General features: G+C 36.7%; 1 protein-coding gene across 1 annotated transcript in view; it reads right to left on the reverse strand.

Annotated features, from left to right (window-relative positions):
- Positions 1-16,556, reverse strand: part of CACNA1D (calcium channel, voltage-dependent, L type, alpha 1D subunit) — a gene marked incomplete at its 5' end in the record, with an annotated part of 73,255 nt that overhangs the window by 5,088 nt on the left and 51,611 nt on the right. Inside the window, 5 exon segments of the mRNA XM_008948442.1 lie at positions 2,464-2,627; positions 3,069-3,218; positions 4,077-4,103; positions 4,402-4,766; positions 6,286-6,402. Coding sequence (XP_008946690.1) covers positions 2,464-2,627; positions 3,069-3,218; positions 4,077-4,103; positions 4,402-4,766; positions 6,286-6,402 — 823 coding nt within the window.

A 16,556-nucleotide genomic window follows, 5' to 3' on the forward strand; every position in this document is an offset into this window, starting at 1 on the left:
TTTTTTTTTTTTCTTTTTTTTTTTTTTTTTTTTTTTTTTTTTTTTTTTTTTTTTTTTTTTTTTTTTTTTTCCCCCCCCCCCCCCCTCTTTCTTCTACCTTTCTTTATGTGAGAACATCAAGGATTCCTCCCCAGGCTAAACAGCCCATACAGTAGTAGTAAATAATAGGATTGATCTTCCTTTAAAATCTGCTGAGAGACTGAGGCTCTAAAACTTCTCAGCTGTGCTCTTGAACATTAAATAAATGATAATGACAGGAGGTCTGACCACTCTTATGACATTATACTGCTGTAAGACAAGGACTCCCTACATTACCCTTATGCAACGTAGACCAGAACAAGGTCCTCTTATCCTAGGATATCAAATACTCTCTTATCTAGTACACTTACCTAGTCTCTTGTATGTGAGATAAAAAGTGTAATCTTCCCCTAAAGAAATGTCTGCCTAATACTGTCATCAAAACTTTATCAGAGAAGTTAAATTAATACCAAAGGCTGCAGTCACAGGAAGCCTTCAACCTGTCCCTCACAGTACTTCCATGGGAAGACCCCAGAGGATCTTTATAAGGCTGATCTCCTGCAATGTATGAAATGGATATACAAAGCATCCCTCTGTTTCTTTGGCTTAAAATTCCTCCGCTATCAGAAAAGCTTGTAGAAAGATGTACAGGAATTTTCTTTCAGAGTCTCCCCTTTGTCTGATGCCTTTTCCTGCTGCTACAGGAAGAGAGCTAGCAACCTTCTGTACATTTCACTATCATTCATCTGAGTTATTTACTCTCTGGAGTGCACAACTGATATTCCTTCTGCTTTTTCCATCTGTTCCCCTTAAGGTCAGAAAGCCAAATAGCAGAGAGCATTACTAGTCTTCTAAGGAGCTGAGTGCCAAAAGTGAGGATCCAGCACTGACAGCATCGTTGAAGAATATTTCCTTTGCTAATATATTAATATTGATAATGTGTTAATATATTTTGCCACTGTCTTTTACTACAGCTTTCTGTAGCTTTAAGCAGTCTGAGACTGTACTTCAGACATTTTATAATGATCTCACTAGACTTGTCTCTGAAATACTTTTATTTTTTAAATCTATACCTGCATTTTCTTTAGGGTGTCTGACACAGGAAAGGACTGAATCCCATTTTCCTATCCCCAGGGTCTTCACAGTCATACTTCCACAGATAATACAGACTGACTCTGGCTGCTAACATCATCAGATTGAAAGACAACTCTGGCTTTGCTAGAAAGCAAATCCAACGTAGAGGAGATAATACGTGGAGACTCTTCTAGAAATTATCCTGTATTGTCTTGTCATCATCCAAAGACACATGTAACAGATCCAGCTCTGCTGACCACACAACGTGTAAGAGTATTCTTACAGACACTATGGGGTTGTATGGAGCCGAGTGTTGTTTCTTATGTACCAACAAGAAAGAGCATTAAAAAGAGGTTTATTTTGCACTTCACATCCCCAGGTGCATCCTCTCTGTGAAACATTAGAGGTCAAAGATCAAACTCCAAGAGTTTTGAGTCTGTGCCTAGTTTAACCAGAGGAATAGCACTGTTAAACTCTGCAGTATGGCCTGGAACATACAAAACCAAAATTACAAGATAGGAATCATGAGATCTTTTAGAACTGTGGATGAAGCAATATTGTGCTTGAGATAAGAACCACCAAGGAGAAGATCTAAGGAGGAGAATAAATGAAAATTAAAGAAACAGGTAAAAAAAAAGTCAGTTGACAACACTAATTCAGCCTATAAACTGAAATGTTTTCTCCTTCAGAGGACAGACAGAATACTAAGCATCATTCCTGAGAAGGCAGAATAAAGTACCAACGCTTTTCACAGAGACTTGAGAAATTAAAGTAATGAAAAAGAAAGAGAAAAAAGAAAAAAAAAAAAAAGGCACCATTAAACTCACTCTTGGTTCTCTTTTCCCTGAATATTACCCTATTTCACACTTTAGAGTTTACTTAAACGGTACAAGGTAAAGACGTAAATGGAAGTGATTACAATATCATTAAGCAGGATGACTGTTAGGGGATGGGGGAAGTGCCAGCAGGTGAGTCTCTAGACAGACAAAGGGATTGACTCAGGGAACCACTGCACATCTATCCCTGTCAAGAAAGGGCACAGGGATTGAGACCCTCTGGGGGCTTCACAGCAAACTACTGCTGTATTCTACCTTGCTCTTTCTTCTCTTGTTATTTTTATGTTATTGGATGAGTGAGGCAAGAGATATTAGAAAGACTGACTTGTAAGCTAGGATCCTCAGAGAGATTCTCTGAGCAATCTTTTAGGATGGATAGAGATTTCTGCCAGACACAACAACCCAATAGCACCAGTAATCGAGAAATATTATTTTTGAAATCCAAGTTTAAAAAAAGCCTTTTTGCAACTGGAACATGTCTGAATGCATTTAAATAAAGCTGGATTTGCAAACAAATAGTTGTTAAAGTACTTACGTGTTGGTGTTGGAGGTAGCAGCCGTCTCCTAGGAGATCTTTTTGGATCATAACAGATCTGTGAATCATCTTCCTCAAAAAAACCATGTGGGTGGTGATAACCTTTCGGTCTCTCAAAATCTGAATCATGGCAGTGATATCTACAGTGGTGATCATATATATGTCTACATTTAAAATACAATAAAGAAAATGTTATTTCAGTCTGTTTCTGTAAAATGATACATTAGATATGTTCTTGAATATTTTCAAATCTACTCTTTCTCCAGCAAGATAACCAAACATTACATTACAGAATTACACAAATCAATTAAAATATACAGTTTTTGTATGCTAACTTATTTTGAGATACACCTTTGTATTTTTATAGTTCTATAGTAAGTTCTCAGGTGAAATTTTTATCAATTATATTTTCAATTAAGTTAGTCTTACCACTGTGGGCTAAAATACTGGACCTCAGTTGTATACTGCTTAAAAGAAAAGCCAAAACAACTCTGTTCAGAGTATTAACAGTACAGAGTTTTCAGTAGAAGTGTGCTTAGTGAAGCCTTTACAGATACATTCCAAATTTATTGAAATATTTTTCCCAGTTAAACAAATATCCTTACCTGTTTCCTGACAACATACTGTCTTCTTCATAGTATTCTTCTCCACTAAAATATTCCTGCTCTGCCAAATAATGATCATCATTGCAGTAGTCTTGATCTTCACGTTCTTCACGGCAAATAGTAGTTTGACGCCCATCACCAGAGTCAGATCTGTAAGCAGCAAAGAAATATTTTTTAATGTTTTCTTTATATAATTTATCTACTGTATATTTTATACACAGTTATTCTAATCTGCTTCTAAGGAAAAACACAAGCATTAACAATTGCCCAGTTGTTAGAACGTGGTGTTCTAGCAAATTACATAGTAGTACAGTTCAGAACATGACTATTTTATCTGTTTCAAAAATATGACCTCCCTTTATTTCCTTCCCCATTAAAATAATTAATATAAGGATAATCAGTGATGTCAAATACATTTGAGACATTTTTATAACATATAAATTGAGAGTACTCTGAAGAAACACAGTCTTTCTCAAATGTCTGAGATTTGCCAAATGGCTAAAATATTAAAGAATACTTAGTGAGGTATTCCAAGAAAAATACAGAAATGGATGTAACATTAAAAACCAGTGTTGAATGTACATTTAGCAATGCACTTTAAATAATATATCCTATATTCAGACTTAAGACAAGGAAAGATTTTCCTTGTCTTAATGGAACTGTACATATTAATATTTATCAAAGCTAAAGCCAAGTGTTTTTTCCAGTCTTTGCAAGGGAATTTTAAACAAGGGCTACCACTAGGTGTAATCTTTTGTCTCTTGAAATCTGCACAAACCTGACCAGACTTTTAAAATGGCTTGAATAATTTCAAATGTTACCAGTTTATCCTTTTAGAACAGGAAGTGGAAAATTTGACTTAGAAACTGTCAATTAAATTATTCAGCATATGCACTGTAATACAGTTAATTGTGAAGACTGTACTGCTTAAAAAAAAAAGACTCAGAAAAGGAAAAAAAGAAAGGAAACTACTTTGTCCTCCAGTTATGTCAGAGCAATATAACTCACCTAATATATGTTTCATAGTAGCGGGTTCTATCCAGGTAAACCATGAAAATAAGGAGAAAGTTTTTAGTATCAAGTAGTTTAGAGCAATTCATTAGTGACTACACTTTCTGCTGTAACAAATAATTTCACATTAAAGTAACTACTTTCAAGTATTACTAAAGTTATATACACTTCCCATACATCAAAGCTACATTTTAAGTATATTTTGTACATCAGTAGGCAACAGAAATGAAGCTATATATACAAATTAGTTTAACGTAGCATAAATTTTCTTATAGTGTATTTAGAAGTTTATTTAAAAGCAAATACATATTTGTAAGTTTACCTCCTATTGCTTGGCCTTCTACGCCTCTCATGATCAGTTCTGGAGTATGAATGGTAACCATTTTCAGATCTATGCTCACGATTTCCAAAATTTGTATGTTTCCCATGAACTTTGGACACGTTGGCATTATTGAGATTGGCATTTGTTGAGTTTGGAACTTGCTTTCCTACCGAGTTGTGACTATGATGATTGTGGTATACAGAATTTCCTGCCTGAGGATATATATTTTTCTCAGTATCACTTGCAGATGGAATTGAAGGCCGCTGAACATGTAAGGGACGGTGCGTGGTGTTGATCTGCTGAAATGAATCTCGTCTGTCACTGCTAATATGGTTTATGTGGTTGCCAAAGAGGGCACCATTCCTCTGTTTTAGGGGAAGAGAAAAAAAAAAATTACATCAGATACCTTAACAGAACATATTTTTGACAGTGACAACTTACTTTTCTCCCCTACATGCAAATAGAAGTAGCAACTCAACTAGTCTGTGATTTTTCTTTCTAATTTTATAATACTTTGGATGGGATCTCCTGAAGTGATAGAGATGTGATTGTGATAATGACTATATTTGTATTTCAGTCAAATCAACATTAGGCTGTGATCATTCTTCTTTTCCCATACCACTGAATGTGACATCCAGCTTTCTCCACATTTTATTACAAAGGAGAAACCTAGATTCCCATACATGAACATGCACCAGCTTCCTCAGAAAGGGACACGTCTGCTTAATTTTCGAGACCGTTCTGGTGGAATTCTCTCTTCTTCTCCCAAGAGCATCAGTTTGCAACAGGCATCACTCAGACAGGATGGAGTGCCATGCAACAGCTTGCAAGCATATCTCAGGAAGGTAAGGTTAAGCTTCTAGTGCTTCCATTCTTTCCTCTTGCAGAGGTACAAGAAAGAGTAGTATCTCTTTATCAGCCCTGAGAGTGTAATGGATGGTGAAAGAGAGAATGAAGTGCTACGTTATGGCTGTGACATGCAGCTCTCCTTTACATCTGACCCAGATTATGTAGCCTCCCTGTCTAGCCAGGTGTGAGTCTTGGATGACAGCAGTCTGTCTTGAAGCTCAATCTAGGGAAGACAGGAGGCAATGATGGTTGGCAGAGAAATGCATCTACTGATGGCACCTGTGGCACTGTCTCCAGTGCCACATCCTCCTTTTTTGCAAAGGACAATAGCAAGCTATGGAGCTTCTGACATAATTACAGCAGAAGCATGCTTTTACACCTGCTGCTTCTGAAAGCCTTGTGAAAAAATGAGTTTTTCTGCTGACTGACAAATGGTTTGCAGATTGCTCCTGATTATAACATCAACTCCACGTGTTTACCATTAGTCTGAATATCTATAGTATAAAAAAGGAAAATGAATGTTTTTTTCTGACTGATCCTTATTGGTATGTCTCACAGCAAATTGAAAAAGACATTTATATTTAGTTGGCTTCTCTGTAATTCCCTGCATTCATTTTAAAATACACAGCTCTGTGTCTGTTGTGGTTTGGCTACACAGAATTTCATTCTCCTCTTCCTACCCACCACTGCAGAACTGAAGATGCTTCCAGTTTAAACCTTACCACTATCTAATTTTGAGATGGTAAGGTTCATACCTTTTCTTAGGATTTACTTAAATAAAAAAATAAGAATTAATGAGAAAGAATCAGGGGCAGGAGAATCACCTTGCAGGAACCGCTTGCTGAATTTATAATGAGCTGCAAGTGTCCTGGGTTATACTATTTTTATAGATATACATAAATACTTATAAAATATTTATATTGTGCCAATTGGAGGGGGGTTTAAATTATTATTATTCCATATTTAGGGATAAGCTCATTTTTTAATCTCATATTATATGATAAAACAAGTCATGTAGATATGTTCTGACATTACTTTATAAACATCTTCCTCCTCCTCTGGATTGTTTTCCTCTGGTTCATCATCTTGCAAGTCACAGGATATAGCTCGGCGTATTTCAGGGCCAATATCATGAAGTGTCCTTAGTCCTGCCTAAATTAATGACAATATCATAATATATTAGGAAAGCAAATTCTTTTTTGTACTTCAATTACAGGTGTGTAAACTGATGTTAAAGGACAGTTAACAATTTTTTGTGTCCTGACATCCATAGAGGATGCATCCTACCACATGTCTCTTTACTGCTGTTAACAAAAGGCTTACATTCCAGTACAACCCTGTTGAGGTGATCATGTCTTTAACACCACAGTGTAGCTTGTGACTAAAAAAAACACTGATGTTTAAGGAACCCTATGAAAACAACATTCATCTTTAAGTAATCAGAAAGAACTATAATAAAATGCATTTCAATGAGATGCAGATATAATGTCAAAAACATGTTTGCAGCCTGAGTCCACAAACAAAACGTAAGGAGATCTTTGCTATAGCAACAGCAGTTTTAGCAGAGCTCAGATGGAAAAGAAAGCAGTTAAATAATTCCAGCTCATCTGCACTGCACTGTGATATACAGATACTTGATTTAAAGCTTTAGGTTAGGACAGAAAACCAAGTAGCTACAGTCGTATGGACCACAGTATGTATCAGTTCGTATTCTTCTCAAGCCTGATGCCACAGGCAAGCTTCAGAAAAAGGGATAAAGCTGCAACTACCAAAGACAGACCTGAACGTTAGTGGGGAAACAGACTTCGTACGCAGAGCCAAGAATTCAGTGCTTTTGTACACGCCTCTCTTCAAAAAGGAGCTGTGTTTCCTGCTTTAACTCTGGCTGTCATAGGCCAAAGCAAAAAATGCATTCTTGTTCTTCCCGACTTTTTTTTATCTCCTCAGGTCCAGAAGAAATAAAAAAATTGTTTATCCCTTTACTAACACTACACTACTAAAAATCATGCACTTGGCTAAAAGCCTGACTTTTTGTTTTTCTGCATTTTTTGATGCAGATGTGAGGTCTGTCCCATCCCATCAGAGCTATACTTCTATAGAATGCAACTTGTCCTGGGGTGGCATAAAGATATGTAGAAAATTTTGTGTGTTCCAGAGCTCCAGATGAAGCTGAAGGACCTTGGAAGGCACCAAACATGGCTTGGTCCCATACACACACTCCCTGGAGTACAAGACAGACTTGCAGTCAGGTTTCAGCTCAAAATGGAAATAGCTGGTTTGATGGGGAGCAAAATGGTATTCGTGCAGTGTGGGCAATCAGAACCTGGAAGGGCATGAACCAAAAAGCTTTGTATCTAACAGTGCAAATTTACCACAGGTTTCTCTTCAGGTTTCACTCATGGCAGTATTTCACTTCCTGAAAACAACCCTTGTCTAATCATATGAGCTACATACATTTGGCAATTATGTTTTCTTCTTCAGGGATGAACTTTGGGACTTATGCTATAATTGGACAAGGCTCTAAAAGCAATTTACTAGTGAGTTAATATACAACATACTTTTCGCGAATACAGTGTGCGTTCTCCCACTTCTAATTCCATAGTCAAGGCCTTAGTGAGTAGGCTCATGTTATCATTTTGTAAGGCAGTAACAGGAAGTAAAATTAACACTTGAAGGTACAGATTTTGAAGCAGAAAACCAAAGGCTTCTATTTCTTTAGCACAGGCAAAATCAGTTTTACTTAGCAGAGGATTACTGTTGTATTTTTGTTATTCAGTCATTAGCAAGAATAGTCACCTGCATTTCACACTCACTAGCTCCTTATTTAATAGCAAAGAAAACCAAAAAGAATAATAAACCTCAAAGCTACACTGACACAACATAAAAATAAACTGAGGTTAGTATGAACAGAACACAATGCAAGAACTACTAAAATCAGAAAATAAGCACGCAGAAAAAATAAGTGAATAGACCTACGCTATAGCAGTGAACGTAAGAGACGTAGTAGTCAAGTCTCAAGTCCCCAGTGTTATTCATCTTCACAGAGCCCATCTTCTAACACTGAAGCTCAGTGCACTGCTCCACAACTAGGCAAAAGCCCTGTGCTTTGGGTTAAACCCAGGTTCCCTTCAAGCTAAGCCTTGCTGTGAACACAACACTCTCAGACAGCAGGATCATAAATTTTAACCCTGGCAAAAACTATGAGCTTGTATTCCAGTCTGCCAAATTGTGACAAAATCCCACAAATACATGCCTAAAAGCTGAGAAAAGCCATGTGTTTGCCAGCAACATATTCAATAGGAATTTAATTTTGATTACATTTCCCACTGCCTTCTGGTTTACTTCTTGGTGAATTAACTCCTCTACTCAAGAGAAAGCAGGCAACTTTTGTCTCTCTTCAGTAATACTCAATAAGTAACAGACCTCTTGCTATGACACAGTCAGCAGGAGAAAACTAACACCTGGATCACCACATATAAAAGTATATGCTAGTTAAACTAAACTGGTCAACTTTATTCACTCACAGCTGGTACTGAAGCCACGGGTTCTACAAGCAATACCTGCTTGTGGCACTACAATGTTCTTCAGTTTATTTGCGCTAAGAGAACCATCTACAGAACAGTTCTAACAGAACTACCTTCAATAATTTTGTGAACCCTATCTTTAAAATGACTACTCCCATGTACTGCCTCATTTTACCTGGTGTAATCTGAAAGTATTCTAAATAATATAAGACTTCAAAAGAATTTTTATGCCAGGACAGAACTACATAGCGAGACAAATTTGCATGCAAAATCTTACTGATAAGACAGTCCTCCTTTAGATCAGTCAACTACAACTGAAGTGGGGCTGATGTAAAAATGCAGGCATTGGTACTTATCTGTCAGTAGGGAATTCCCTTCTCTGAACCACATTTAATGTCTTCTAAGAAGATCATAGAAGTAGCATGGACTGATGAAATATTTGACTTTACCTTCAAGCACTTCAGAACCAAATCAAAGATCTCTTACATAATAGAACACACAAAAATCAAACCAACTTCTCTTACATCTCTCCATTACTTTACAGGGAAAAAATTCCTTCTGATATACATTTCCTTACATAATGGTGCCTATTTTAGCCTACCCAGCAAGAAACCTAGAGACGTTATACCGCACAAGAGGGCAACGGGGGTATACGTTGTCCTCCATTTGTGAGATTCTAAAAGTTGCTACATTTAAAGCGGAGACAATTTTTTTGCTTAGGAAAAACAAACAAACAAACAAACAACAAAACAACCCTGAGTAGAAAAGACTTTTCAAAAAGATCCTCTGGATATTGAACTGTCTACATTTACCAGAGCCATCCTTGTTTCTTTTTCACTACGACTGCTTAAATTCTTAGGACACAATTAATTCTCTCCATGGAAGTTCATAAGGCCTTTTGTTGTTATAACATAAAATGATTCAAGACAAGTCACGTTCCTGATCCATCATGCCATAATGATTTTAAAAACCAAACATAAAACAAAAACATCCACTTTGAGTGTTAAACAAGTTACTTCCTCACTGTCTTTGAGCATAGTTTATCAGAGCTGCAGAGAAAAGGAAATCACAGCTAAATCCTCTTTACTTTCCCCAAATCGAACAACCAGTAGACACTAAAGACTGCTAAAAAAAATTTCATAACATTTGATTTGGTTGGTAAAAATTGGTGGATGGCTCACACTCTGTCTAGTCTCCCTTATATCCTTATTTTTTGTGACAGATTCTTAATTCTTGAAGATTTTCTCACATCTGGAGAGAATTCTCACCTTTCCTTAAAGGAAGCTTCAGGATTGTTTTATGCCATTTCAGCAGTAAAAAACCACCTTTAAAGTTTTTCCCTGAAGAAGTGTAATATGTGAATAATAAATATGTATTCATTTCCTAATTTTTTGAGGACCAAAATATAATTCACATCACTTCAAAAAGCAAAAGGTCACTTTTGCCATCATATATATGTATAATACGTATCTCAGCTCTGAAGACTGGAAACCTGCAAGGCTCTAAGCCAAGTCACATGGTTCACATTCCTAACAAACTGTCGTTAGTAACCCCAGAATATTGCAGAACGCGAAATTTTCCAGTTCTGTTCATCCCTAACATTCCAACAGAGTATTATTAGTTGCTATACAAAAATGTTTTTATCTAATGTATCTGTAACTGGAATTTTATTTTTCCCCCTCACATGGGTGTTGATCTTTATGTTCATTTATGCTAGACCTTTTAAGCAAATTTTATCTTCAAAGACAGTGGAAGATGAAATGGCCTGTAACATAACAGAGAACACATGCAAGAGACACGTTTAGGCATCAGTCCTATATGGGTAACATTGATCAATACTGCATGATTGAATTATCGATGCTGTTGTGAAAGTGGACATCTGTTTTTGCTACTCCGTTTCTCCTATTTTGTTGTTGTTTCTTTGAAGTAGACGAAGGAAAGGCATTAATGCTGCTGTGTTTGAGTACCTCTAACTCTATTCTAGAGATTTCATTAGAAGGTTGTAAAAAGTAATTTTTCTCTTATTCAGATACTTTCTCTCCAAAATTAATTTTTTACGCCCTCCTTGCTTAATTTTTTTCCCTGTAGGCATAAGAAAGATGAGATGCATCAGTCCAACGGTTGTTCAGCAAACCAGTGACACAGTGTGTTGGACAACATAATTATGTAAGAAACCCTAGCATGTCTTTAAGGCTTTCCCCTAAATGCACAAAATGACTTAAAATTAACAGGCTAATTCTGTGCAGTTGCCCTTTATGAGGCATAATAGCACCAGCAAGGTTTTCAGGATGGCACGAGGCACTAACACACCAGGTGCTGTGTCCTAAATAGCATCTCAAGATACAATTAATGATGCCCCTGTCTCTGACACAGCCTTGAGAAGACACATGTGCTTTCCAAAGTGAAATAATAAAACTGTAGCAGCCCCTCTGTGAGAAAAATTGTCATATGACTAATAACTGTATTTCTGAATTGGTCATTTAGAGAGACAAATTTAAAGATGCTTGAAAAGCACCTCATGCCAAAATATCAAAACATTTTAAAAGTTAAAAATTAAAACATTAAACAGCTAAAAACCTATAAAAGACTACTTCTAACAAGTTTCAAACAGATTTAAAATCATTTTCCCACATCTTTAACATGCATAAAACTGTAACACCATTTTAGATATGTCTTATATTAAGAAATTTGTGTATAAAGCAAGACTCCAGAGTCTTGACTTTTAGAAAAACATTTACATGCTTACAAATGCTGTAACAAGATAATTTTCCCTGTATCTAAATTCAACCCACATCCTTTTTGAGGTATGGTGCAATATACATATAGATGCAGTTTAAACTTTGTTTAAGCAGCACAAGCACAATACCTTTATTTAAATGTTAAGAATCACTATCACTTCCACTTTTTCTAGTCATGTAAAATACACAGTGCTCCCCTCCCTTTTTGGAGGAATCTTATTGTGATATCAGGAAATGGAAGAGACACTTGTAAGCTTTGCTTCACAGATTTTAGAAGAATCATGTATATCTACGTGTATTGCAAGATAAACTCACTAGATCTGAAATAAAGCATAAATGAATTCTAAATTCTTAGGTCTTCAGAGCTCCAGAATACTGAAAGCCTATGACTCTAAAAATGTTCATATAAACAGTTACATTTGTAGATAACAAACATGTTTTTACTACCGCCTTATTTAATAGCAAAGAAAACCAAGAAGAACAATAAACCTCAAAGCTACACTGACACAACATAAAAATAAACTGAGGTTAGTATGAACAGAACACAATGCAAGAACTACTAAAATCAGAAAATAAGCACGCAGAAAAAATAAGTGAATAGACCTACGCTATAGCAGTGAACGTAAGAGACGTAGTAGTCAAGTCTCAAGTCCCCAGTGTTATTCATCTTCACAGAGCCCATCTTCTAACACTGAAGCTCAGTGCACTGCTCCACAACTAGGCAAAAGCCCTGTGCTTTGGGTTAAACCCAGGTTCCCTTCAAGCTAAGCCTTGCTGTGAACATGCGAGCACAATTAAATTGAACTTGAGCAACATATTAACCCCTCAGCTGATGGCTACTAGAGGGTTTTTCTTTTTTCCTGTTACTGTTTACTGCAGGGTTGATATTATTTACAAAATTTGCAGCGAGGAAAAAAGCAGAATTAGTTGAATCTGAAACATATTGCCAAAATCAAGTTTGGCTCTATAAATAAAGGGGTTTTTTGTACTTGTTTTGTAAAGGGAAATATCCTTTAACTTTTACTTCTGTGTATTAAGAAAGAGGGCTACATGTAAATAAACCTGAAATATAGATGCAAACTTTACACATTTTACAGTAATTATTTTCCCTAGGAAAAATAGTGTAGAATTAATTTATTCAAAGTACTAGATGAAAGTAATTAAACTTGTTCATGCTTCACTTAACATTTATTTTACTAGAAATGTGACTGCTATTTGGCTCAATACAAATTTCCATCTCTACAAAAAGACACGTCCCAAACTACTGCTACAAGTACAATTTTGTCCTGATTTCACCCAGAAAATATATTTGTTCTCACTGCATACATATCACTCAATAACATTAGAAAGGCACAGTGAGTCCTAAGGAATTTTTTTTTCTCATGTCCCAGGAGCATGTATAACACCACAAAAACAGCAGTAGATGGCTAATGTGGTTTCCAAGGGAAGATTTATTCCTCTACTTGTTGAAACAGTACTTATTAACACAACTAATGTAGACCACCAGAAAATCTCACTGGACTTTCCTGAGCTCACAGAATTTTGTCCTGTGTTTTTTAATTCTCTTCAACTAAAGATGATGTAGATGTCTCCTTTTCATTAATGCTAGATTTTTTAAAGTACTTTTCTTGCTGAAAACATTACTTTTTATCACTTTGAATTCTAGTTATAACATTTTGCTTTGCAGTTGTACAAAATATTTTATATTGAATTTCCAAGCTTTTAAATTACTGCATATCATTTTTTCTGCCTATGTTAAGTCATTACATCAGAAACAGCAGCATAAAAAGCAAAGGTTTCAAAAAGCTTTAGCTAAAAGCAAGGCTTTTATTCTAGTATATGTTTTGCCAATGACCAGGCCCAACAAAAATGATAGCACCAGCAAAAAGATGAACCAATACACAGACTGTATTGTACACAAGAAGGACATTCCATGAATGATCGCTGGGGGTACAAACAGATCAATCAGCTGGTACATAATCGATGCCACCCCCAGCGATCCCACAAAAGATGTGACTCTGCCCACAACAGGTGGTACAGAGACCCAAGGTTGCCCACACTTGGCATGGGAAACAGCCAAACCAGCAGGCTGAATACATAAGAGAAAGGTGCCCACATGGTGACTCTCACCCGATCGACCTGTGTTCACAAATGTCTTAAGCAGACTGGAGCCCAGCTCCAGGGAGAGTCAGGAGGTCTGCCCTGAACCAGGAAGCTCTGGGGAGTGCACTCCACAGAGAGACACTCCTGACTCCCTGCCAGTGGTCCCAGCTTTTATCCCCCAGCAGACACCTGACCTTTGTCAACTCAGTGCAGGACCCCTGGGGCTCATTTCCCTTCTGGCTCTCCCTGCAGGGCCGGCCGCACCCTGGGGGGAAGCTATAAGGTAAACTCACCCCCTCTTTATGAAGGGCTGTGGGAATCACCCATATGTCAACCTTAATTCAAGGCTTGGGGTTCAGACCCCAGCATTTCAGTATATAACTAAATATTCTAGTACATTCTAGTATATAACTAAAGAACAATTGAAAAAAATAAAAGGTAGGTATAACTCTTCTTGGAAGAAGCAGTGGCTTAGGCCATTTGACAGTTACATGGTTTTGCCTTCACTATCTTCAAAAGTAATGAACAAAACTATCATTAAAAAACAAACAAGCAAAACCCAAACCACCCAAGCTCCCAATAAAATACCTCTGAGAACACAAGAAATAAAGGAAGGCAGAAAGGAGCGATCTACATTTTAAATCTCTGTTACATTCTCATGAAAAAAGGAAAATGGCAATAGCTATTAATTTCTTGCCTCAACAGTGATCCTGAGAATTAAACCACAGAGTGGGTTTTGTCACAAGGAGCATCTACTTTCTCTCTCAAAGTGGGTGTTTACTTCCCAGAGCCAGGAAAACAGTGAAATGGCCAACTATAGGAATCAGCAGGATTATAAAACTCTAACACACCTCTTGCTTCATTCAGCGGTTAGGAATGGGTTGTAAAGCTTAATAGTATTTAAAGCTAGTTTTTTGTCCCTCTCTTGCAGGAGAAAGGAGATAAAGGCCAGGCTGTCCTGGCAACAATTGCAGTGTTTAGGAAATTGTTAGAAAGCATGGTCATAACTAACGAACAAATTCTGCAGGTAATTCAAGAGAAACTTAGACCAAAGAAAAAGTACAAGAGCATTTATTGCTCATATCTTTGGACACAAACTGGAACAGGTGAAATTGCTCTCCATCTGCTGGCTTCCCTAAAGATTTTGCAACGTGACAGCTGCTCTGTAATAGGGTGAGATGTTGACAAGAAGATGAAAATACAATTGGTCATGTTCTTTACAAATAGAAGAACTGGAAGGCTGGAAAGCCTTTTCTTATTTCAGCCTGATAAAAGCAGTCTTCCTCATCTTATTCAAAGTTTTAAGCAAACAATACTGAGTATAAGAAGGTTCTGAATGACAGAGCTTGAAAAACTAAGACTGACAGACTGACTTCTACTGCTCTCATCTCTTCTAGCAGCCCAGAAAGCAGAAGCTGTTTGCAGTGGTATCATCACGACTGCTAGATACTGTGAAATCTTAACTAGTTTAAATGAGAAACTAAAGAAAAGCTGCTACTGCAGTTACACCCCTGCCCTGGTTCCAGGAAGTTTCTAATTTCAAAAAGAAAGTTCTTAAAATGATGAAAAGGTAAGGTAAATACAGCCAAGAGTAAAAATAAAGGTCTCACATTTCCTGGCAGATTTCAGTGACAGGAACTCAATTGTAGCTGACAATATTTATCCCCTCCAGAGAGGAGAGAAGGCTAATTTAGTACTTTGGAAGTTCACAATCTGTTCCACACATACCTTAGTAAGGAAAGTCAGTTGCTGCAATACTGTATGCACAGTTTGTATGATCAATTTACCTGGATACATATATAAACAGACAGTAAATTCATCTGGATAAACTGGGTAATAAAGACAGAAATCCACTGTGATTGCTATATGAAGTTCCTTCAGTGTTTCCAGTGGAAGCATAGTGTATGTTGACATCACAATCATAAAAATTTCCCTAGGAAACTGAATAAGAGACAGAGTGATGGTGCACATTTCTGCTTTTCTTAGCGTATTGTTTACCAGAGAGATCTGCAAACATTAGCAATTTACAAGTACTTGAGAGAATAAAAAAAAAAAAAGCTACTATTAGCTCTCCAAGAACTGAAGTAACATCTTCATAGTTACAGGCCTTTCACAGATCATTCAACAAAATTTCTGTAGTTGAAAACCAGGTTTGATTTGGACAAAGCATGTCTGGAATGAAGTGGCTGAAAATGGAGAGACATAATATTTTTATACATTATAAGGCAAAAAAGCTATGATCATTTATACTTAAAATAAGTACCATGTTAAAATCCCATAACCCTTTGTAGATTCCTAGCAGAGATTCGTGGTCATTTTTTAGCTGTTTTTAACTGAAAACCATTTGTCTGGAGTTGGTCTTTCCAGTTTCATCTTCAACAAACAACAGAGGACACTCATGTTTGGAAGCTCAAAAAGTGTTTCTATGTTGTGATGTGTGCAAGTTCAAAAACACAAGTGGTAAACCGCAATACTGTGGCTTAAAATTAACTTTGCGCTCTTTATGCTCAAATGGTTCTGTACTGAAAAAGTCTGTAAGTTCTTCCTAAAAACCTGATGTCTTTCACTTCCTTTTCAACTCTTTCTAGTCTATTTATCCCTTCCATTCCCCAGAATTTTCTCTGTTCTTATGATCTGCAGGTACAGTTAATGTTTCTCACACATCAACAGCAAGAATTGTGAAGAATCTTTATCTGCCTGTTGCATTTCTTATGCTTATGGTGACCAGGAACAGAAAGCGTGTCAGAGCTGCCAGCAGAGACACTCTTAAGAACAGGAATAACACAAATCACCCACAGCAAAGATCATTCTGCTAGACCAAAGTACAAACTAACAGGATTTTTAAGAAAGGAAACAGTATCTGAGTCAGGATAACACATTCCTCTTTTTACAAAGGATATTTCACAACATATTCCTAAATTTTGGCATCAGAATAGAAAGC

This window comes from Merops nubicus, unplaced genomic scaffold (genome assembly GCF_000691845.1).
Source record: "Merops nubicus isolate BGI_N331 unplaced genomic scaffold, ASM69184v1 scaffold31169, whole genome shotgun sequence".
In the NCBI taxonomy this organism is placed as follows: domain Eukaryota; kingdom Metazoa; phylum Chordata; class Aves; order Coraciiformes; family Meropidae; genus Merops; species Merops nubicus.